At 46.5% G+C, this 25,389-nt stretch overlaps 1 protein-coding gene across 6 annotated transcripts in view; it reads left to right on the top strand.

Annotated features, from left to right (window-relative positions):
- SMARCA2 (SWI/SNF related, matrix associated, actin dependent regulator of chromatin, subfamily a, member 2) overlaps positions 1-25,389 on the top strand; it is a 604,189-nt gene that overhangs the window by 172,508 nt on the left and 406,292 nt on the right. For all 6 annotated transcript variants that reach the window (XM_033925235.1, XM_033925226.1, XM_033925254.1 and 3 more), the window contains exons 11-13: positions 1,880-1,933; positions 9,604-9,734; positions 18,003-18,060. In XM_033925235.1, the coding sequence (XP_033781126.1) occupies positions 1,880-1,933; positions 9,604-9,734; positions 18,003-18,060 (243 nt within the window). The remainder of the gene's footprint in view (positions 1-1,879; positions 1,934-9,603; positions 9,735-18,002; positions 18,061-25,389) is intronic.

Here is a 25,389-nt window from a genome sequence, read left to right on the forward strand (position 1 = left end):
GTGCTATTTAACTTATTTATAAATGATCTGGAAATTGGGACGACGAGTGAGGTGATTAAATTTGCAGATGACACTAAACTGTTCAAAGTTGTTAAAACGCATGCGGATGGTGAAAAATTGCAGGTGGACCTTAGGAAATTGGAAGACTGGGCGTCCAAGTGGCAGATGAAATTTAATGTGGACAAATGCAAAGTGATGCACATTGGGAAGAATACCCTGAATCACAGTTACCGGATGCTAGGGTCCACCTTGGGGATTAGTGCCCAAGAAAAGGATCTGGGTATCATCGTAGACAATACGATGAAACCTTCCGCCCAATGTGCGGCGACAGCCAAAAAAGCAAACAGGATGCTAGGAATTATTTGAAAAGGGATGATTAACAAGACTAAGAATGTTATAATGCCCCTATATCGCTCCATGGTGCGACCTTATCTGGAAAATTGCATTCAACTATGGTCTCCTTATCTCAAGAAAGATATAGTGGTGCTGGAAAAGGTTCAAAGAAGAGCGACCAAGATAGTAAAGGGGATGGAACTCCTCTCATATGAGGAAAGACTAAAACGGTTAGGGCTCTTTAGCTTGGAAAAGACCGGGATAGCCATACAAATGGTTACTCGCAATTGGAATAACTGGGATTGCCTTAACTTTAATTTTTGGTGGGCAAGTTTATGTTTAAGTTATAGATTTGAAAAAATGAATGCGGATATGCTGGGACATACTAAGAGATTCAAGTTAATTTGGGGCCCCTTGACGTTTTATAGAGATTCATTATAGTTGTAATTTCCTTTATTTCTGTTGGTATAATACATACACACCCAGGGAGGGGGCAGGTGGGGGGGGGGGAATTTCTGTCATGGTTTTAATCCCTTGTGAAATATTGGTTGGGTGGGTTTTAAAAAAATTTTTGTATGGATTTTGATTGATTGTAAATGCATATATGATTGATATTGTTTGTGTGGATACTGTATTGCATTTTTGTTGGCTTTAAAATTCAATATTTTTATTTTTTATTTTTTTTAAAGAATTATAAAGACTAGGGGACACTCGATGAAGTTATAGGGAAATTCTTTTAAAACCAATAGGAGGAAATTTTTTTTTCATTCAGAGAATAGTTAAGCTCTGGAATGCATTGCTAGAGATTGTTGTAAGAGCGGATAGCGTAGCTGGTTTTAAGAAAGGTTTGGACAAGTTCCTGGAGGAAAAGTCCATAGTCTGTTATTGAGAAAGATATGGGGGAATGCACTGCTTGCCCTGGATCGGTAGCATGAAATATTGCTACTCCTTGGGTTTTGACCAGGTACTAGTTACCTGGATTGGCCACCGTGAGAAAGGGATAATGGGCTTGATGGACCATTGGTTTGACCTAGTAAGGCTATTCTTATGTTCTTACGTCGGGTGAGAAGGCACTCGCACATGAGCGGTTCAGACAGTTTATGAACTTTCTCAACTTCTTAAAGTGGCGATGCACTTTTAAATCTGTCCATACCGGGGCTCCATGGATGATGTCACCCACATCTGCCTGCTGTCCCTGGATAACACCTGTTGCGGTAAGTAACTGTGCTTTCTTGGAATGCCTATATGTAAAAGTATGTTCTGTTTTTCAGTAGTACAAACCTATTTTATAAGCACCTATTTCCACATATAAAACACAAAGAAGATGCCTTGCAATTTTATAAGCACCTATTTCCACATGTAAAACACAAAGAAGATGCCTTTGTGTCTGGGCGGTGGGCAGAATATTGTATATTTGTCCCTTTATTAGAGCCTAGAAAATTCTGTTTGAGATGCAAATGTATTAAGAATAATAACACATTTAATAAACACAAATTTGTATGTATTTTACTGTCTTGCATGTAATAGAAATCTGTATTCTTTGCAGAAGGCTGAAGAAAATGCTGAAGGAATGGGATCTGGTTTGGGTCCTGATGGTGAGGTAAGGGTTTAGAATGTATTTGTACCTATGTTTATATGTATAAATGTATTTTGCTCTCTTTCTTTTGAGATACACAATTGTATTTTTAACATGATTCCCTCAGATTTGGAGTTTAAAAAAAAGCCTTTGTGGCAGAAAGTTATTTGCTAGCTTTATCAAATTAAACAAGTAGGACACACACAAGCATAATTTCAGGAAGGCACAGATTTGTGAAATACAGTATGGGGCTGATTCTGTATAGGATGCCGATCTCAGCGGCCAAAGAAGTGGCTGAGAACACACACCGGCTCCCTATACAGAATCGCATTTGTCTTAAAGAAAAGACGCCTTAACATCCTCCCCCCCCCCCCCAACCTTCCGATTCTCTAACCGGTGCCTATGTCACTGGCGTCGTTTAGAGAATCGCATCTGCCTGATCTTTGCTGAGGGATCCCTTGCCATCAGCTGATCTTGGCAAGGTAATCCCTGATCAGATGAGCTGGCAGGATTCCTCAAAACTGTGGCTTTGGGGCATCCTGTTGGCTCAGCTGATGGGGGGAAAATACATGTACGTGTTTAGCTATTAGTGAAGTATGTTAAATTTCTGTTATTTTCTACAATTTAGTACAGATATTGAAGATTCATTTAATAAAATACTGCTAGATTTTTTTGCATAAAATGTCTTTATCAATGTATCATTACTGATTGTGAAAACATAACTTATAGCTATACACTTCCCCCCGGCCCGCGAATATAAAAAAACGCAAATAACTTTTAGGGCCGACTCTGACCCACCCCCACCTCCCTCCTGCTTCCCAGACCTCTCTCCCACCTTCCTCCTACCTCACAGACCTCTATACAGCTTACCTGGTGGTCTAGCGGTGAAGCGGGGCAGCAGCACTTTTTCTACGCTCCTGACCCATGCAGAGCCATCCACAAAAATGGCTGCCGTGAGTTCCCGCTGTAGTCTCGTAAGACCACGGGAACTCGGCAGTCATTTTTGTAAACGGCTCTGCATGAGGCAGGAGCGTAGGAAGAGCGCTGCTTCACCACTAGACCACCAGGTAAGTTGTTTAGAGGTTCGGGAGGTGGGGGTGGTTCCGGGTTTAAAAAATCTTGCGAATAACCAAAGTCACAAGTCTTAAAAGCGCGAATCAGGAGGGTGAAGCGTATTACCCAAAAATTTGCTCCATTAATCTAATCTAATCTAATCTAAACCTTAGGTTTGTATACCGCATCATCTCTACATTCGTAAAGCTCGACACGGTTAACAAGAGTTAGGGTAGAAAGGAACTCCAGTGGAGGGAAGAGGCAAAATGAAGAGAAAATTTAGAGGACTAGAATAACCAGAAGCAAAAATAATAGCAAATTTTAAGAAAAGCAGAGCTTTATTTAATCAGTGGCTTTGAGTGACCCTAGGATGTGCTTGAAAAAATTTTTTAAATTTACTTTCTGATCAAGCACAGTCAAATTCATGGGAAAAAAAACTTCTATTCGCACAGTTTTTCCAACTTTAGGTTTTTCTGGACAACCCTAACCTAATATATTGAGAAAAATCATGTTAGTGAGTGACACTGAAGGTGTTAATGAAGTATCTTGTTTCTCTTGTGTCCTCTGAAAATCTCTGTTTCAAACAGTGATAAATATTTTTTGCCCAAGAATCTTCCAAAGACATTTCCTTGTTTAATGTCAGGTATTTGCCTTTAAAATAAATAAATAAAATAAAATTGAATGTAATGAAATGTTAAACTTTATGCTTATATGAGAGTTAATCAAGTGTGTATCTTTAAGTTCATATGAGTTTAATTGCTACACTTGTTGTAACATTAAAAAATGAATAAAGAATTAAAAAAAAAACAATCCCCAGCAGGAGGGATGCCCAGTCCCTCTTGCCGGAACCCCCGAAGCCCCTCCTCCCCAGCAGGAGGAGTGCCCAATTCCTTCTGCCGCCACCCCCTAAAGATCATCGGGAGGAGGGATGCCCAGTCCCTCCTGCCAGAGAACCCCCCCTCCCAAAGATAAGCGGCAGGAGAGATTTCCAACTTCCTCCTGCCGGAACCTCCTCCCAGATAAAATGCCCCTACACTGACATCCCTAAGCCCACCTGTATCCCTCTCCGTACCTTTTTCTTGCAGGCTGACCAGATGGATGTTTAGTCCCACCGTCCGGCAGGCCCACCTCCACCATCCCCTTCTAGGTGCATCCTGAGATTCACCGAGGAGGGGCTTAAGACACTGATTGACCCAGGTGCTTAAGGCCCCTCCCACAAGAGAGGCCTTAGGCTCCTGGGCCAACCGAAATCTTGTACTCCCTCCCAGTGCATTCTGGGATGCACTAGGAGTGGTCTAAGATTCTGATTGGCCAGATCCCTTAGACCACTGTGCCTTAGATCCCTCCCTAGTGCATCCCAGGATGCACTGGGAAGTGGAAGGTTCGCCATTCTGTGGAGGTGGGCCTGCTGGCCGGAATGAGTAAGCATCCCTCTGGCCGGCCTGCAAGAAAAAGGGGGGGGATCTGGGTGGCCTTGGGGGGGATGTTGGGGTGCAGACATTATTTCTGGGGGGGAAGGGTTCCAGCAGGAGGGACTGGGTATCCCTCCTGCCGGTGATCTTCGGGGAGGGGGTTCTGGTAGGTGATCTGTGGGGGTGGTGTTCTGGCAGGAGGTACAGGGTATCTCTCCTGCCGGTGATCTTCGGGGGAGGGGGAGTTCTGGAGCGACTGGGCATCTCTCTTGCCGTTGATCTATGGGGGGTGGGGGTCCGGCAGGAGGGGCTGGGCATCTCTCCTGCCGTTGATCTTCGGGGGGTGGCAGGAGGAATTGGGCGCTCTTGCTGCTGCAGACATTCGGGAGGTTGGCAGGGGGCTTTGGGAGTTTTGGCAGGAGGAACTGGGCATCCCTCCTGCTGACCGACTTCGTGGTGGGATGGGTTCTCTACTGCAGCCACTAAATTGATTGTGGCCATTTCCGGGTGAATCTATGCCCATGTATAGCCTTGGGTGAGTTTAAGTGGCCCTATGCGCCTCCTTAGTGTCGCAAAAGCACCTACAATGTAGGCAGCCTGCCTCAGGGTGTTTTATTTAAACGTGTGTCCCGATTGGCTGGTTAGACAGCGATAGGATGCTTACCTCCCCCTACAGTCGGGACGCTGTTTATAGAATTTACCCCAAAATGTCTGTTTTAAGTCTATTTTATACAGGCAATGTGGGAATCTATACAGCTATTTAAAAAAAAAGGCTTTCGGAATCAGCTCTGATACACACATTTATACATGCTCCAAAGTATAGGTAACTGTGTGTGTATACTTGCATATATTATATAACATTTCTAGTTCAAAAGGCTTACGAGTCTTGACTAGTGGAGTCACATATTATATAGCATTTCTAGTGCAAAAGGCTTACGAGTCGTGACTAGTGGAGTCACATATGTTTATATGTTTCTATGTTTCTATATTATATAACATTTTGAGTGCAAAAGGCATATGAGTCTTGACTAGTGGGTTATGTACCTCTACTTGCAAGTTGTGTAGAAGGTATCTGCATTTTTTGGCTTCACCTCCTCTGGAACTGCTCCTTGCTACTCAAAGCAGTTGAGTTAAATGTGTCATTTCTTTTTCTCTGCTCTGTTTTTCATTTTTTATTTTCGGTATTTATCACTGTTGAGGCTTTTTGGTGCCTTAGTGCATATCGAGGTCCCTGAAAGCAGCTCTGCCTCAGTGGAGACACAGACGCTCTCAGTTAATGTGTGTAGCTGGGAGGGCCACCCTGTTTCAGGGCTCCTATCTGGCCAGCCTGCATTAATATTTGAATAGTTTGGAGACCATTCCCCTTGTAGCATTGCTTATCCTTTGTGGTCTGCAGACATTCTTGGGGCTTTTCGCAGGCTGCTTAGCACACTTGTCGCTCCCTAGGTCTTTATTGGGTGCTAGCTGCATTCCCTCCCCACCTCCCCCCCTGTTCCCTGAAGAGGAGTGAGGAGCAGTGGGGTTCAGGGATTCTGGCTGTAACCTAGTCTGAGTGGCAACAAGAAGATACAAGCTGATCCTATTTTTTTATGCTTGTCTGAGGTAGTAAGTCTCCACCACTTTCCAGCTTGCTTGAGGACTGAGGATGCTTAGCACCAGCTGCACTGTGAGTCCTGAGCCTTTAATGTCTTTTGGGGGGAGGGGGGCACTAAATCTAATTTTGAGAGTTTCTAGGGCATGTATCTAGGTTCTCCAAACTCCCAAAAACCCTTCCCTGTGATTTTTTGTTTTTGTTTTTAGCTGACTCCCCAGACTGATTTTTGGTGCCCTCCTGAAGCTGCAGTGGCCATATTGGATGTTTGGTCCTGGTTTTAAAAACTTCATTTTGCCTCAAAAACTCAATTTTGCTCAAAATCAATTTATATGGATTTCTCGGGGCATTTGACATTGGGATTCTGCTAAATTTGCATTGGATGGCCATCTGAGGAGCGTCCATGTGCCACATGGGGGGGGGCAGGCTTCGTGCTGGTAGTCCCCATGGCCATTCTAAGGTCTGAGTTGCAAGGTTCCCCTTCTCTTGACCCATCAGAAAGCATTTTGCTAGCTTTGGTGAATTGATGGCACGTAGGACCCTCTGAGAGCACACAGGGACAGGGGGAGTTAGGGGTAGTTACTGCATGTCCACCCCTGCCCAACTTTACCCCTGCTTTTGTTCGACTAATATTTGAAGCATATATGGGCTATTGGGATCCATCTGGTTCCACTTCTGTATCTCTTGGGAATTCTCTTCCCTCTCAGGCAGGTCTGCCTCCCAGGACTGTGCAGTCTCTGGAACCTGAGGTCCATTTGGAGAAAACCAGGAATGATTGGGGGTCAGCTTCATTGCCCTTACTCCCTCGAGAGGAGTCCTCAGCTTTGGAGGGTTCCAGATCAGGAGTCTTTAATGCTTCTGGATCAGGGGAAGGATGCAGTGGTGTACCTTCCATTCAAGCTATTGGCCTTGCTGGAAGTTATTGCTGAATCCTTGGAATTCTAAAATTAGATTCTTCCCAGACCACTGCTGTTCAGAGAACGACCATGAGCAGTGCTAAGCCACAGTCAATTTGTTTTCCTTCTTATCAGGCCATCACAATGATGCTGACGGAGCAGTGAGGTGTCCCGTATGGTCTCCTACGGGTGGCAAGGACCATGACTAAATTGTACCTACTGGCTCAGAAATTTTAGGTGTTTTATTTGGTAGCACATGTTACCCATCAAACTTCCCTACCCAGTGAGGGTGGGGTAGTCCTCAAGGATGTACAGAACCTCAGACTGGATGGCTCTCTAAGACAGTTTGAAGCGCTGGCAGCCACATTTGTAGCTGGCACCTGACATATTCTTCTGCTTCAAGCTTCCGCAGAGGAGGAGGATTCCTATCTCCAGTTTTTGTTACTGGAGGTAGATTACAGACCAGTCTGCTGTTCTGCTGGGCAAAAGCCCACCTGCTTGTGCTGTCAGCATTTGTCTAGCCTTTGCTGAAGCTTTCTCCACCTGATTGACAGCTTTCATATCTTCTCGGATGAGAACTCCCAAGTCCCTTTCTGCAGTGGTTCTCGCTAAGTTTTCACCGTTCAAGGTGTATGTTCTGCACGGGTTTCCGCTCCCAAGGTGCGTTACTTTACATTTTTTGGCATTAAAGTTTAGTTGCCAAGTACTGGACCATTGTTCCAACAAAAGCAGGTCCTTCTCCATAGTGCTGGGCCCGGTTGCTCTGCCCACAATGTTGCATAGTTTAGCATCATCAACAAACAATGTAATTTTGCCTCGAAGTCCCTGAGTTAGATCCCTAATAAAGATATTAAATAGCATCGGGCCCAAGACCGAGCCCTGTGGCACTCCGCTGGTCATCCTTGATGTTTTTGAGGGGATACCGTTCACCATTACTCTTTGAAGTCTGCCGCTAAGCCAGTCTTGCACCCATACTGTTAGTGTTTTTCCTAGTCCCAACGAGTACAACTTGTTCAATAACCTACGGTGTGGAACACTATCAAAAGCTTTGCTAAAGTCTAAATACACGATATCCAGGGACTCACCCCCATCCAGTTTTTTCGTTACCCAGTCAAAAAAGCTTATCAGGTTGGATTGACAAGACCTTCCCTTTGTAAAGCCATGCTGGTGGGGATCCCTTAATCTTTCATCTAGAAATGTGTCCAATCTGTTCTTGATCAACTTCTCCATGAGTTTACTCACTATTGATGCGAGACTCACCGGTCTATAATTTTCAGCTTCTGACCTGCATCCCTTTTTGTGGAGTGGGATAACATTGTCAGTTTTCCAGTCCTGTGGAACTTTTCCCTCACTCAGTGAAAGATTGAAGAGCACAGCTAACGGCTCAGCTAGGAAATCCCTCAGTTCTTGAAGTACTCTAGGGTGTAGATCGTCCGGGCCCATAGCTTTGTTAACTTTTAATTTCGATAATTCTTGGTAGACTTCACTCTCAGTAAACTCCATGTCCTGGAATGGGTCTTCCAAATTCCCCTTTGTCTGTAGCTGAGGACCGGATCCTGGTGCTTCCAGGTGAAGACTGAACAGAAATAGTTGTTGAGTATTTCTGCTTTATCTGCGTCCATTTCTGCCACTGCCTCCACCCTCAGAGAGCTGTCTTTGTAGCCGCTGCCCCCACCCCGGAGAGCCACCCTTACTGCCGCTCCCCACCCCACAGAGAGCCACTCGTGTTGCCGCTGGATGGATATAGGGCAGGAAGTAAAGAGAAGAAATAAAGAAAAAGAGAGTGAAGACAGAGTACAGAGAAACAGAACCAAATGCAGAATGAGATGATTAGAAAGATAAAATCACCAGATAACAAAGGTAAGATAAATGATTTTATTTTTAGTTTAGTAAGGGGGGTAATGGGATTTGATATACTGCCTTTCTATGGGACAATTGAATTGAAATATGTCAGTTTTGAGAATTTCTCTGCTATGTATATATTGCACTATATGGGAGGAAATGTGAATAGTCGCTTTATGTGGGGAGAGTGTGGCGCAGTGGTTAAAGCTACAGTCTCAGCACCCTGAGGTTGTAGGTTCAAACCCACGCTGCTCCTTGTGACCCTGGGCAAGTCGCTTAATCCCCCCATTGCCCCAGGTACATTAGATAGATTGTGAGCCCGCCGGGACAGAGAGGGAAAACTGCTTGAGTACCTGAATAAATGCTGCAAACCGTTCTGGGCTTCCCTGGGAGAACGGTATAGAAATTTAAATTAATTAATTAATTGTGCGATTTAAAATTTTTTAATCGATACGTAACCCTAATAAAAATCAGTTTCCAATTATAAAATAGGCCTTAAATGTGGAAAAAGCTTTAGAAAATAATCTCCCACAAGTAAGCATTTTTTGATGGACAAAACCTTTTGTTCCCATAGCAGGCAAAAAGATAAGTAACTCGACAATATACAGTCTTTGTCATGTCAAAGACGACGTGCAAGATGAAATATTGGTGTATATTGTCACCTTTTAAACTTAAAAAATTAGCTTGATTGCTAATATGACTTATGATGTATTTTTGTTGTCTCATTATCCCCCCTTTTATAAAACTGTAGCGCTGTTTTAGTGCCAGCCGCGGTGATTTTGTAAAAGGGGGGGGGAGGGAGGGTATATATTCATGTATTCAATGAACTTGAACTTTGAAATCTCATAAGAGAAGATAAAACATAAAAATTTATGTAGTGACCTTTTTTATCTATCCTAGCTAATAGATGAGAGCAGCCAGATGAGTGATCTTCCAGTGAAGGTAATCCACACTGAAACTGGTAAAGTCTTGCTTGCACCAGAAGCACCAAAAGCTAGTCAGTTGGAAACGTGGTTAGAAATGAATCCTGGGTAAGTTGCAAATAAAGCTGTGAAAAAAATATGTATATACATTATATTTGTTTTAAAATATAATTTTTCTAAGGCAGGATCTTCCACACAAATATTTGAGGATTCTCCTAGTTCTTGGAGAGCCAATGTTAATGCAAAGTGCTATATATCACCTTGATGGTTTGAATAAGATTGATAGAAGTCTTTCTTGGAGATTGAATTGTTGGATGCTTCTGAAAGGGTTGAACTTGTGTATACCTGTAAGTTTAACTCTTTCTAAGAGGAGAGAAAGAGGGAAGAGGACATTCTCTTTCTGAGAGAAGAGTAGAAGACATATCTTTGGATAAGTATATATTATTTTGCTCTGAGTTATGATAGGTTTGGGGAGAAAAGCTCAATTGTAGATTACCTTCTATAGACAGTTTAGATCTTAAAAGAGCAAACTTTACTTAGCTAATCTCCATAGGATAATAGCCTTTTATAGTTCTACAGTTTTGTAAGCTTGAACCTTCTGCTAGAGATAGTTTCTGATAGGCAGAACAGGGTCTGGCTTAGTCTCCATTTAAAAAAACAACAACAAAGTAGGATCAAAGAGCGTTGGCAGTTCAAAAAGGTTACTATAATAAATTTAAGGATGTTTGGGGGCTATTTTTAAATTATTCTAATGAATAATGTACACTTTTCCCAACTTTAATTCTTATATGTTGATCGGGGGGTGGGGGGGTTGGATTTCTATTAATATATATGAATGATAAGATATTGTATTCATGTGGTATATTTTTTGTTGTATATGGAAGTGGGAGGGGGTGGGGGTGTTATCTTTTTGTTGTATGATACCTGGATCGTACTAAACCTCATAGAGGATCCTCCCAACACTTTATGGCTTTTGATCCTAACAGATATGAAGTTCCTGTTACCAAGAAAACCATCTACATTTAGATGGTGGACTGCATCTCCTTAGCATATACTTGGGCTGAACTGACGCTAAAGGGCCATATAACAGCCCATAGTATCCGAGCTATGACTGCCTCAGTAGCTCATTTCTGCTCTCCATCTATGGAGGACATCTGCATGACAGCCCACAGTTCATACCTTTACTTTTCACTACTGTTTGGAATAAAAGTTCAGAAGAGACAGTCGGTTTGGGCAAGCAGTTCTTCAGAATTTTTTTACACTATATCCCCACGAATTCACAGTCCGCGATTCGCGGTCTCAGTAATTCGTGGGTTTTTCCCTCGGCCGGCGTGCACTCTGCAGTGAGCACAACTCCTCCTCCTTCCCTTCTAGCAAATAGTCATGTGAGTACAACTCCTCTCCTTTCCCTCACGCACTGTCCCAGTCACACAATGGAGGAGTTTCTTGCAAGCTCTGTCTTGCATCTGTCCCCAGTTGACCTTCTCTCCCACCACCCAGAACTTGAGGTAGTGCTGAGCATGCGAGTCTGACATAACGCAGTGGAAAGGGGTAAGCTACAGGGTCCAAAGGCCCACCAATTTTGCCCAGTTCAGCATCAGCACTCCTTCTCCGGTACCTGTCCCTTCTGACACAACAGCTGTCCTCCGGAAACAGGAAGCAACTTTGGAAGAGGGTGGGACCCCAGAGAAGGGAATGATACAGGTGAAGTATAGGCGAGTTTACAGTATTTGCGGTTTTTCAAAATTTGTGGGGGCTACAGGAACGTAAGCCCCTTGAATTTCGGGGGAATACTGTATTTCCTGAGTACCAACTTTCCTGTCAATCCTTTTGGGTTTCACCAGGCTCATGTTTATATATCCATTATTCTTCTCCAGAGTCATGATCCTGGTAGCGTGGGAGTCCCACATGTGAGAATATTATGTGTGCTTGTCCCCAGAAAAATCCAAGATACTTATCTGTAGCAGGTGTTTTCCGTGGATATCAGACATATATTTTCACAACCTGCCCACATCCCTTAGCTGGCTTCTTAGCTTTGTTACTGAACTGATGGTCCCATGAGCTCACATCAGATGGGAAGGCACTGGCACGTGTATGGTATGGGCACTGCCTAAAGATTTAAAGGGACCAGGCTTATTTTTGAGAGAGAGAGAGAGACACCAGCCTCCACCAAACAACATGCGCCGCCTGAGCGTCAGGAACTGCGTGCATCCAGGGCATTCTAATCTCCTGTTTTTCAGTTCACTGATGGGTAATAGTTCACCATGACCAGCAGGTGGAGACTGAGACATACACTTTTGGCTGTAGTACAAGTGGATTGTGCATTCCCCAATACACTTTGTCTGTTCTTGGTCTCCAGAAGATGGGGTTGGTAAGCTTGTGCAGTCTTCCCTGGTTTAGTGTAGGCCTGTTGGCTTTTGTTTAGGCTTTCTTGTCCCATCTGGTGCCGAATTGAGCATGGGGGACCCTTTTGGCGGTCCTTCCGACCTCGGGGGGGGGGGGGGTATCACACTTGACAGTATGAGTCCCTCCTCCCATTTCTCCCACCTCCCTGAAATTTTTTGGGTTAGAGGTGCCTCAGCTGTAAAGGCATATAGCTTTGAGAGACATGTGGGGTCTGTTCCAGTTCAATTAAATCGAATTGAAAAAATAAATCCTGAGGCAGTGCTGATCTGAAGGGAAGTTTTCGATTGCCCTTAATTGACTTTAATTACTAACCGGTACTTTACTTTTTATCTTAGTAGCAGTATTGGGTAATGTGCACTTTTAAAGAGAAACAGTGAGGTAGCTTCGGCTGGCCTGTGCTTGCGGTGTGCAGACGGCCGCGATGGGGGATCCTCGTCTGCTTTGGGTGCCGCCAAGCAGGAACCCCCTTCATGAGTACCTCTCACGTCGACAGCAAGCAGTGGAGAAGCCTGGGCTTCTTCCACCGCCCACACAGGGATTTCCCCAGTTGCCATTCAGCAGGAAAATAAGGTTTGGTGCTGGGGATTCCCTTTTTGCAGGTGCCAGCCTGCCTGCTTTAGCAGGGGTGGTTCATGTCTCTTTGCCACTGCAGGCCTCAAGGGAGTTTTTCTTGGTGGGTTTTGTATCGGTTTGGCGGGAAGCTCCTCCATTTTGTCTGCAGCTTAAGATGACCTTTCCCCTGTATTGGAGAAAGGGGGGCAGGTTTCTGCCAGGTCCTCTGCTTTGGCAGTGAGTCCTGATGTTCCGCTAGTGGATTTTTCCCCAGATTTTGTGCTAGCCTTGTGCAAAACTTATCTTCAGGAGGCTGGGGGTATGGTTTCTTCTCCGGGGGTCTTGGGTTTTTCGGGGGGGGGGGGTGTTTGCCCTTCATGTCCACCCCCATTCGGCCCCCTTCAACACCGGTTCCAACCTAGTCCTCCCAGTTTCGTCCAAACGCCCAAGGGTCTCGTGGGATGAAGATCTTTTCTTTGGGGAGGGAGTTTCATCTGATTAGGACTTGGACCCTTTAGGGGACCTCCAAGACTCTCTAGGGGGGTCGGATGCTGTTGGCAGGTGTTTCTGGGTCTGCCAGCTGGCGAGGATGCATTGGTGGTGCCCGTTTTTAGCGGGACAAGCTCCAGGAGCTGATCCTTCAGATGGCCTCAGTGTTGTGTTTCGAGGAAGACAAAAGGAGCCCCCACGTGTGGACCCCCTTGCTTTGGATTTCCATATGCATCAGGACATTTGAGATATTGTGCTCGCGCAATAGAAGGCGTCTGAAACACATTTTCATTTTGCGCGGTCCATGGCTTGCCTGTATCCCATCCCTGAAGGGGATAGGGATACGTTGAAGTCGCCTGTTGTGGATGCAGTGGTCTCAGCCATTGCATAGCGGCATACAGTGCCTGTTGAGGGCGGCTCGGCTTTGCAGGACTCTGAGTATAGGCGGATAGAGTCTCTCCTTAAGCAGAGTTTCGATGTAGCTGCCCTGGTGGTCCAGGCAGCAATGTGTGGCGGGCTGGTGGCTTGGTCTTGCTTTATGTGGTCCAAGCGTGTTTTGGACCAGAATTCTGATGGTCCTTGGTGGATCAAGTAGCTAAGATCGAGATGGAGGTTTCTTACCTTGTACGATCTCGGTGGGCTTCGGCGAAGTCCATGGCTCTCGGGATGGCCGTTCACCGTACCCTGTGGCTTCGGGGTTGGTTGTCAGACGCGGTGTCAAAGGCTAAGCTTACTAAATCTCACTTTTGGGGGACTTTATTTGGCGAGGATTTGGACAAGTTGGTTCAGACCTTGACTGACTCTAAGGTGGCCGGTCTTCGTGAAGCTCGGGCTCGCCCTCCTTTGCAGGGGGTCGATGTTTTGGGGGCATTTGTGTGTTTGTGCTATTTTCAATGTTACCACCCTGGTCGGGGGGCAGCCTCTTTTCCTTCTGCTGGGCCTATTGCTGGGCCGTTTCTTTCAGCACATGCAGTTGTTTTGTGAGGCCCGCTGGGGTATGTGGGTATGTGTGTGTGATTCCTCCGGCGGCTCCTCCGCTGTTCATCCAGCCTAGTGACTCCTTGCGGGCCATTCCTCTAGTGTTGGTAGCACCTGGTTTGGGAGTTTTACAAGGGGTGTGCCCAGATCATGATGGATCATGGGTCCTGGAGGTGATTCGGGAAGGCTATGCTCTGGAGTTCTCGCCCTTTAACAGATTGTCCTTGCTTCTCCTTGTCAGGAGGCATGGAAGAAGCAGGCTTTTCGTCAGACCCTACAGCAGTTCTTGACCTCAAAGCTGTAGTTCTAGTGCCTCTGCAGGAGTGTTGCACCGGCAGGTATTCCATTTACTTTGTGGTGCCCAAGAAAGAGGGGTCTTTTTGGCCCATTTTAGATCTGAAGGGAGTCAACAGGGTGCTCCGGGTTCCGTATTTCCGTATGGAGAATCTGAGGTCGTTCATTCTGACCATTCAGCCGGAAGAATTTCTGACGTCTCTTGATCTGAATGAGGCCTATCTTCATGTTGCAATTCGGGCCTCTCATCAGCAGTTCCTTCGCTTTGTGTTCTTGGAACAACACTATCAGTTTTGTGCACTTCCTTTTGGCGTGGCCACGGCTCCGTGGATGTTCACCAAGATTATGGTGGTCATGGTGGTGGCTTTGCGCAAAGAGGGCATTCTGGTTCATCCCTATCTGGACAACTGGCTGATCCGAGCAAGTGTTTTCAGGAGAACTTCTGGGTTACAGCTTGGGTTGTGGAGTTTCTGCAGTCTCTGGGATGAGTGGTCAACCTGTCCAAAAGCTGGTTGACTCCATCTCAGCAATTTGAGTACCTCGGTGTTCTCTTCGACAACAGACTGGGGAAAGTATTCCTTCCAGAGGCCTGAGTGGGAAAGTTACAGTCGCATATTTGCCTTTTGCTGGAGAATCATTGACCTCAGGTGCAGGATTTTCTCCAGGTCTTGGGGTCAGTGGTGGCCCCCCTGGATTTAGTTCAGTGGGCTCAGACTCGCATCTGGCCGGTTCAGTATGCTCTTCTTCGGTAGTGGTTGCCTCAGATGCACTCTCTGGACTCTCCCATTCCTCTCCAGGGGATAGTTTATCGCAGTCTCCATTGGTGGCTTCAGTCTTCCAGTCTGGTACTAGGAGTGAGTCTGGATCAGCCTCAGTGGATTGTGCTGCTCACAGACGCCAGTCTCCTCGGTTGGGGAGCTGTGTGTCTCGGTCGCTTGGCTCAAGGCATCTGTTCTCTGGAGGAGGCGTCTTGGTTGAACAATGTTCTGGAGACCAGAGCCATCTGATTGGTGCTGCTAGCATTCCAGATCTTGCTGACAGGCAAGTCGGTTCTGGTTCTCTTGGACAATGCCAATGCGGTGACTTATGTCAATTGTTTGGGGGGGGAACCAGGTTTGAGTTGATTGTGCAGGGCTGTGGCCAGCCGGTCATGGACCTGGTGAGCACAAATGTCGGCACCAAAGCGCCATGGTTCTTGAGTTGGCGCAGAGATCTTCAGACTGAGGGGCTGGATGCTCTGGTGTAGCCTTGGCCGACGGAGGGCCTCCTGTATGTGTTCCCCCATGGCCAATGGTGGGCAGAGTGCTTCTTTACATCGTTTGGCACCCTGACCATGTGATCCTGGTGGCTCTGGAGTGGCCCATGCGCCCGTGGTGCACAGATCAGCTTTGTCGTCTAGTGGCAGATCCTCTTCAGCTGCTCCTCTCACCTGATCTTCTGATGCAGGGTCCCATTCCAATGTTTAATTTGGGTCCCTTTTGTCTTACAACTTAGCTCTTGAGAGGGAACACCTGAGTAAGAAAGGCTATTCAGATAAGGTGATCTCCACCCCTTGGATTACTGGAGACTTTCCACTTTTCAGGCTTATGTGCAAGTTTGGCGTATCTTTGAGGAGTGGTGTTCTGCACGTGGCGTGGTTCCCCTTCGTGCTTTTTTGCCTCACATCTTGAAGTTCTTGCAGGATGACTTGCACAGGGACCTTTCCTGGTCTTCCCTCCAGGTGCATCTTGCGGCTTTATCTATGTTTCGTGGTTTGTTGCATGGGTGGCATTTGACGTCCTCTCCGGATGTAGTTTGTTTTTTGCTGTCGGCTAAGTTGCTCCGGCCTCCGGTGTGGCCTTCGGTTCCATCCTGGGATCTCAATCTGGTACTGTCCGTGCTTGTGCACCCTCCTTTTCAGCCTCTAGGCTCCTGAATGTTGAATGACCTTACTTTTAAGGCCATCTTTCTGGTGGCTATTATTTCTGCAAGACGCGTTTCTGAGCTGTAGGCTTTTTCTTTTAGGCCTCCCTTCCTGAAGTTTTCTAGGGAACGTGTCATGCTGTGGATGGTTCCTTCTTTTCTTCCGAAGGTAGTCTCATCTTTTCATGCCAACCAGTCCGTGGTCCTTCCGGTCTTTGGTAGTCAGGAGGGCTCTTTGGAGCAGAGGCAGTTGCGCAAGTTGAATGTCTGTCGAGTCCTTCACTCTTATGTTCAGCGGACCCAGGAGTTTTGGAAATCGGATCATCTTTTTGTCCTCTTAGCGGGTCCTCATAAGGGGGGAGGGCGCTTCCAAGGCTACTATAGCGCGCTGGATCAAGGAGACGGTTGCTTCCGCTTATCTCCTTCAGCAGAAGCCTGTTCCAGAATTTCTCAAAGCTCATTCTACTCGGGGTCAGGCAGCTTCTTGGGTGGCATCTTCCCTGGTGCCTCCGGTTGATAATCTGTAAAGCGGCGGTTAAGGGGCTGGAGGAGTTGCCGTACAGCGAAAGATTAGCGAAACTGGGCTTCTTCTCCCTCGAACAGAGGAAATTGAGAGGGGACATGATAGAAAGAATCAATGCACTGAAGGGAATAGACTTAGTAGATAGGGACAGGTTGTTCACCCTCTCCAAGGTAGGGAGAATGAGAAGGCACGCTCTAAAATTGAAAGGGGATAGATTCTATACGAATGTAAGGAAGTTCTTCTTCACCCAGAGAGTGGTAGAAAACTGGAACGCTCTTTTGGAATCTGTCATAAGAGAAAACACCCTCCAGGGATTCAAGACAAAGTTAGACAAGTTCCTGCTGAACCGGAACATATGCAGGTAGGGCTAGTCTCAGTTAGGGCGCTGGTCTTTGACCACAGGGCTGCCGCGTAAGCGGACTGCTGGGCACGATGGACCACTGGTCTGACCCAGCAGCAGCAATTCTTATGTTCTTATGTTCATTTCTTTGTGTGGCACTACTAAGTGGATGTTCAGGCACGTCAGGACGCAGTGTTCAGAGAGCAGGTACTTGTGGCGGCCCTTTGGGGGTCCCACCCATGATAGGTACTGTTTTGGTACATCCCATCAGTGAGCTGTGCTGGTCTGGAGAGAAGTTGAAGAAGGAGAAATTAGGTTCTTACCTGCTAATTTTCTTTCTTTTAGTCTCTCCAAACCGGCAGAGCCCCCACCCTATTTGTCTGTCTTTATTGTTCAGGATTCGCATGAAGAGTATGGGTTTTTCTGCAGGATCTCATGTTTTTTGCGAGGGTGGGGAGATGAAAAGAGCAGCGGCCTTTGGTTCGTCTGATGTAGCTGGCGAGCTGTGAGGACATTTATGAAGGCCCTTATCCTATTCAGTTTCCAACAGTATTTCCTTATGTTAAGTGGTTGCTCCTCGTTTGGAGTTTTATGCTATTTTACAGTTTTATTAGAGTGTTATTGCTGTTACAGTGCTATTTTACAGTTTTATTGGAGTGTTATTGCTATTTTATAGCCTCTCTCTTTGACTCCACAGTCACTCAAGTTTTCAGGATATCCACAGCACATTGGAAACCTAGCACATCCCATTTTTATTTCAAGTGTTTTCATTGTGGATATTATGAAAATCTGAATAGCTCCGGGGTATGAAAATCACTGCCTTAATGACAAGCATCTTCACAAATGTTATGCATGAACTTTATTATGATCTGTGTTTTACCTCCTTTTATAGGTATGAAGTAGCACCTAGATCAGACAGTGAGGAGAGTGGCTCTGAGTATGAGGAAGAGGTCAGTATGTGTCAGTAGTTAATCAAAATTGCATAAATTAGAACTCAGAATTTGAACTCATCAAAGGATTATATTGATAAAACATAATCATGCTGGAACATGTTTTGGTTACTAGATTATTTTAAGCTGCATCAGACTTTCATAACATCACTGTTTAGTCCAATCTTATATTTTTTAAATTTCTTTTTATTTAATCGCAATTAGCATCCATCAAATACAAATGAATTCAAAGCAAAATAATACTCATTAATCAAAAAAAATGAAACCCACACTGTAAGACAGGGATCTTAAAATCCCTCCTTGAGGGGCGCAATCCAGTCGGGTTTTCAGGATTTCCCCAATGAATATGCATTGAAAGCAGTGCATGCACATAGATCTCATGCATATTCATTGGGGAAATCCTGAAAACCCGATTGGATTGCGGCCCTCAAGGAGAGACTTTGAGATCCCTGCTGTAAGACATATTCTGTATCACCTGGTAGACCGGTATAATTCTTACAAAAGAGTATTATACCTCATTATGACCAGCAGGTATTCTTGTAGTATATTAGCTGAGGCTCCCTCTACCATCTCAGTCTTTCTCAGTCTCCAGCAGGTTGAGGTAGGAAAAATCTGACTCCTCCTGTTAGGCCTGTTGGAATTTGTTTTAGGATTCCTGGTCCCCTTTTTAGGGCCAGACAAAGCTTGGATGGGTCCTGTTTGGGGATACGTCTGACTTCGAGGGTGTCATATCCGGTGGGTTTCGATCGACCAATTCCAGCCCCATCCATTACCTGGGGGCCTCAACGAAGCCTGCCTCGCCCCGTCCATCGAGGCCAACCTCTCGACACCGATCGAGGCATTCCTCGAGGCATTCGTCCAGGCACGCCTCGCCTCGGCGGAAACAAGCATACCTGGAGTATTCACCTCAACCGATGCCAGAACTCGAGGACACAATGGGATTGTTCTCACCATCTCGATCCCTGTCCCCAGCGGAGCCGGAAGCCTCGACCTCATCGAGCCCATCACGGAGCCAAGCAACGGCAGACCAACTGTCCTTCTCCTCGTTCCTCCAACAGATGGCCGAGGACATGGACATCTGGTTGGACACGGGTTCCAAATTCTCAAAGGAATACCTGGAGACTATGCGCCTACCTCAACCACCCGCTGAGTCTCTGAAGCTTCCGTTGCACAAGCTTCTGGACCAGACTTTCGCTCGATGCCTCGAGACACCTTACTCCATCCCTGCTGTCCGGAGTAAACTGGACACCAGGTACCGCATGGTCCATCGCAAGGGTTTCGACAGCTCTCAACTCTCTCACCAGTCCCTGCTGGTGGAGTCGTCATTGAATCGATCCCATCCCTCCCAGGTCTACGCTGCCGTCCCACCTGGCAGGGAAGGGAAAACCATGGACCGATTCGGCAGGAGAGTGTACCAGAACTCCATGATGGCCTTGAGAGTTCTGAACTACAACTTCCACTTCACAACATACTTGGAGTTCCTCATATCGGTATTCCAGAAGTTTATGCCCTACGTGGACACGAGGGCACATTTCGAGTACCAAGAAGCGCTGGCCTCGCTATCCCAGCTCCGGGTACAGTTGATGCAGTCCTCGTACAACGCCTTTGAGCTCGCGGCTCGGGCAACAGCGTGCTTAGTGGCTATGCGCTGGCTGGCATGGCTGAGGACCATCGACATGGATCCCAACCTCCAGGACAGGCTCGCAAATGTTCCCTGCGTCGGCACCAACCTCTTCGACTAATCCATCGAGGCGGTGACCAAGAAGCTATCGGACCATGAACAATCTTTCCAGTCCATCCTGCGTCCGAAGCCCAGGCCTGCTCCTCCCCGCCAGCCTCGCCCGCCGTTGGTTTACCAGCGGCGTTACCCCCCAAAACAAGCTCTCCCCAGAAGACAGCCTGTGAAGAGACAGCACCCACAGAAACACCAGCATAATCCCAGCCACTGGCTGCACCTAAGGCTCCCCAGCCCTTTTGACTGTCTCAAAGAGGACATTTCTTCCATCGTCCTCCCTTTCTCAGTAAATCAACCCATCGGAGGTCGCTTCCTTCACTTCTACCACCGATGGACGACTATCACCACAGACCTCTGGTTCCTTTCCATCATAAAAGAAAGATACTCCCTTCAGTTCCACCAAGTTCCTCCGGAGCACCCTCCAAGAGAGTATCCTTCCAACTTGACCCAGACCGCCCTCCTTCTTCAGGAAGCTCAGGCCTTATTACAGCTGGGGGCCATTGAACCGATCCCCCAGGACCAACAGAACAAGGGGTTTTACTCCCAATACTTCCTTGTTCCGAAGAAGACAGGCGACCTGCCACCCATCTTGGATCTCAGAGTACTCAACAAATATCTGGTCAAAGAAAAGTTTTGCATGCTGACCCTGGCATCACTGTACCCCCTCCTCGAGCAGAACGACTGGTTATGCTCACTGGATCTCAAGGAGGCCTACACTCACATCCCGATTCATCCAGCCTCCCTTCAATACCTCAGATTCAGGGTGGGACACCTTCACCTCCAATACCGAGTGCTACCCTTCGGCCTGTCCTCATCTCCCAGAGTCTTCACCAAATGCCTGGTTGTGGTGGCCGCAGCACTCAGGAGCCATGGCCTCCAGGTGTTTCCTTACCTGGATGACTGGCTCATCAAAGATTCCACATCTCAGGGAACTGCTCTCGTGATCCAGAAGACAATCTGGTTACTTCAACAACTGGGATTCGAGATCAACTTCCCCAATCCCACCTGCAACCTTCCCAGACTCTTCCCTTCATTGGAGTGATTCTAGATACTACCCAACTCAGAGCGTTCCTCCCTCCCCCAAGCAGGGATGCTCTCCTTCATCTCTGCCACTCAATGTCCTCTCGCCCGTCCATCTCAGCAAGGCAAATGATGGTCCTTCATGGCCTCTACAGTTCACGTGATTCCGCTTGCCAGACTTCACCTCAGGATTCCCCAATGGACCCTGGCGTCTCAGTGGTCCCAGACGTCCGACCCTCTGACTCGCCTCATCCGGGTCACTCCTATGCTACAACAGTCTCTTCGCTGGTGGATGCTCTCCTCCAATCTATCCAGAGGCTTGCTATTCCACACACCCCATCACCAGAAAGTCCTCACGACCGACTCGTCGACTTATGCCTAGGGGGCTCATCTGGACAGCCTCCGCACCCAAGGCCACTGGACCAGCACGCTCCGCCAGTGCCACATCAACCTCCTGGAACTCAGGGCGATCTTCAACGCTCTCCAGACCTTCCAACATCTACTTCGCGACCAGGTTGTCCTCATTCGCACAGACAACCAGGTCGCCATGTACTATGTGAACAAGCAGGGAGGCACGGGGTCGGCCTCCCTCTGCCAGGAAGGTCTGAAGGTGTGGGATTGGGCGACTCACAACAACACCTTCCTCAGAGCAGTCTACATTCAAGGGACGGACAATGCCTTAGCAGACAGCCTGAGCCGTCTTCTGCAACCTCATGAGTGGACCCTCAACTCCACGCCCCTGCATCATATCTTCTCTCTGTGGGGAACGCCTCAAATAGACCTCTTTGCAGCTCCCCACAACTTCAAACTGCCTCACTTCTGCTCCAGGATCTACACCCCTCTGCACCTCGAGGCAGATGCATTCCTCCTGGACTGGACAAATCGCTTTCTATATGCGTTTCCTCCATTTCCCCTCATCCAAAAGACTCTGGTCAAGCTGAAGTCGGACCATGCCACCATGATCCTGATTGCTCCACGGTGGCCCAGACAACCTTGGTACTCCCTTCTACTTCAACTCAGCAGCAAGAAGCCATACCTTCTACCAGTCTTTCTATCTCTGCTTACACAGCATCAATGATCTCTGCTTCACCCCAACCTGCAGGCTTTACGCCTGACAGCTTGGTTCCTCTCAACATAACCCCTCTACAGTTTTCCCAACCGGTGAGGGACATCCTGGAAGCTTCACGGAAGCCCGCTACTAGGCAATGCTACCACCAAAAATGGAGTAGATTCTCTGTTTGGTGTATTTCCCAATGCCAGGAGCCTCAACATTCCTCCTTGTCTTCAGTTCTGGACTATCTTTTGCACCTGTCTCAGTCTGACCTCAAGTCTTCCTCGATACGAGTCCATCTCAGTGCAATTGCTGCTTTCCATCAGCCTCTCCAAGGGAAACCTCTATCTGCTCATCTGGTGGTTTCCAGATTCATGAAAGGGCTGTTCCATGTCAACCCTCCCCTAAAACCGCCTCCAGTGGTTTGGGACCTCAATGTTGTTCTTTCACAACATATGAAGCCTCCATTTGAACCTCTCCACAAGGCTCACTTGAAGTATCTCACTTGGAAAGTGGTGTTCCTCATTGGCCTCACTTCTGCCCGCAGAGTCAGTGAGCTACAAGCCTTGGTTGCGGACCTGCCTTTTACAGTATTCCATCATGACAAGGTGGTTCTCCACACACACCTGAAATTCCTTCCTAAGGTTGTCTCAGAATTTCATCTCAACCAATCCATTGTCCTGCTAGTGTTCTTTCCGAAGCCACACTCTCACTCTGGAGAATCTGCTCTTCATACTCTGGACTGTAAGCGTGCTTTGGCTTTCTACCTAGAACGCACCAAACCTCACAGAACTGCTCCTCAACTTTTCATTATCTTCGATCCGAACAAGTTGGGACACCCCGTTTCCAAGCACACCATCTCCAACTGGATGGCGGCTTGCATCTCATTCTGCTATGCCCAGGCTGGATTTCCCCTTGACAGAAAAATCACAGCCCACAAGGTCAGAGCGATGGCAGCTTCTGTAGCCTTCCACAGATCAACACCGATTGAGGAGATTTGTAAAGCTGCCACTTGGTCCTCGGTTCATATCTTCACTTCACACTATTGTCTGGATACTTTCTCCAGACGGGATGGACAGTTTGGCCAAACAGTACTACAAAATTTATTCTCCTAAGTTGCCAACTCTTCCACCATCCCATTCTGGTTAGCTTGGAGGTCACCCATTAGTGAGAATACCTGCCTGCTTGTCCTGGGATAAAGCAATGTTACTTACTGTAACAGTTGTTATCCAGGGACAGCAGGCAGCTATTCTCACGTCCCACCCACCTCCCCTGGGTTTGCTTCTCTGCTAGCTAGCTGAACTGAGGAGACACGCCCGGTGCATCGGGCGGGAAGGCACTCACACATGCGCGGTGCGAGCAACTCGAAACTTCGAGTTTTCTTCAAAGAAGCGTCCGCATCGGGGCTCCGTTGGATCACGTCACCCATTAGTGAGAATAGCTGCCTGCTGTCCCTGGATAACAACTGTTACGGTAAGTAACATTGCTTTCTTCATCGTCCCTCCAGACCGGCATAGAACGGATGGATTTATGCTCCTCTTCCAGCAGGTGGAGACTGAGAACACATTGACTTTTGGCAGTAGTACAAGTGGGCTATGCAATCCAGTCTACAATCAGTCTGTTCTTAGTCTCCTCCAGCAGGTGGAGGTGGTAAGCCTGTACAGTCTTTCCTTTTGTTAGTTAGGACCTGTTGGATTTGATTAGTGGCCTTTGTTGTCCCTTTTTGCTGTCCGGACAGAGCTTGGGGGACTCTTTGGGGGGTCAGTCTGACCTCAGGAATGCCACACTTGGATGGCGAAGTCCCTCCCCTTATTCCCCCCCCCCATTTTTTTCTTAGAGGTGCCTCAGCTATACACCTTGCCACAGTCAGGAAAAGACTACAGCTAGGCAAACTGGCCAACAGTATAATAATGGGTGATTCCAATTACCCCCAAATCCTCAGAAGAGTGAGTGAATTCTTAATTCCAAATTCTATCAAAGTACCCATCCACATATAGAAACTAAACAACTTTCTCTACCTATTGAACTATTAACTGCACACCTTATATACAGGGCTGTGGAGTTGGAGTCGAGGAGTCAGAGACATTTTGGGTACCTGGAGTCGGAGTCGTGGGTACCAGAACTGAGGAGTCAGAGTCGAATAATTTATCTACCGACTCCACAGCCCTGCTTATATAACAGCACTTCATAAACCTACATAAAAGGAAAAAAATGGGAGAAAAAGACCTCAGGTTATGCTTCATAGGTCTAAAAAAATTCCCATTATCATTCAAATCAATCATCAATTTTTTACACTTGTTCAATGTTTCAGTGATTCAGTAGTTCAAAACTTCAATAGATAAGAAACTGTAACAAGGTACAGGTGAGTCACAGTTCCACATCATCATCAATACTTAGCTTGCAATCCTGAGTCCAAAATTACATCCATTCGGTTTCTATATCCAAAAGTTCGCTAACTGCTATAAGATGCCATACCAATCTTCACACTCAGTGCTAAGATCCGAAAGGGATTCCCCATTTTGCAATCCAAATGCTTCAGGGATCTTCCACTCCAAATCCCAAAACTCTACTGCTTCATGGATTTCAAGTGAAAGATCCCTGAAGCAGCCAGAAGGCAAAATTTTTATGGCTCCAGGCAGTATATAAAGTTTTTAAATAAATAAATAAACTAGGGAATCCCTGTCGAGAGCTACAAACCTGCGAGGCCAGATTAACTAAAGTGTCTGCTCTCTTTAAGGGTAGATAGACCCGAGCTCTTGATGTGTCAAGAAGAGCTCCTATTTCTGTACTGGAACTAGTGGGACTTGGAGTAGTTTATGACGAACCCTAGAAACTCCAACACATAAATAATTCTGTACATGGACTCTGAAGCTTCCTCAAGAATTGTGTTTTTGACCAGCCAATCGTCAATATGGGGGGACACACTCTTAGCCTGCGCAGTGATGTTGCTACTATCACTATATAATCATATGATCACAGCTTTGAACCTTTTATAATTGTGAAACATCTATTAATAAAATATATTTGTGAAGTGCTCAGACCAAGAAACCCTTATGATAGTGATGTCACTACAATGAGGTTTACTAGGGGACCATCATCGCCTTCACAAGTCCCCTGCCCTCCCTATATACTAAAACCTAAAACCTGATTAGTAGGTCTATCCAACTTATGATACTTATCTCTATTAGGGAGCAATTAAAGATGTTGACTCTCATTAGTGACTTGTTAAAATTAAAGTGAAAATGCTTCAATAAAGTCCTGAAAGATTTTTCTTTTCTGTATGGATTCCCGTCCCCCTGACCCGGATTTCATCTCTTCGTCAGGGAGGGACACTAAGAAAAAATCAAACAGATAGTATATGTCAGCTTAGCTTAACAAATTAAATAATGGTGACTTTAAAATCTAAACACTAATCTATTCCTAAAAAACCTGTATTCAAGTTTCTTATAAACTTCTTAAATTCTATTATTACCTCGTAAAGGCTCGCTGAGTTCAGGAACAATCAAAGTGGACGGGCCGTCTG

This window comes from Geotrypetes seraphini, chromosome 1, assembly GCF_902459505.1.
Source record: "Geotrypetes seraphini chromosome 1, aGeoSer1.1, whole genome shotgun sequence".
NCBI classification, from domain to species: domain Eukaryota; kingdom Metazoa; phylum Chordata; class Amphibia; order Gymnophiona; family Dermophiidae; genus Geotrypetes; species Geotrypetes seraphini.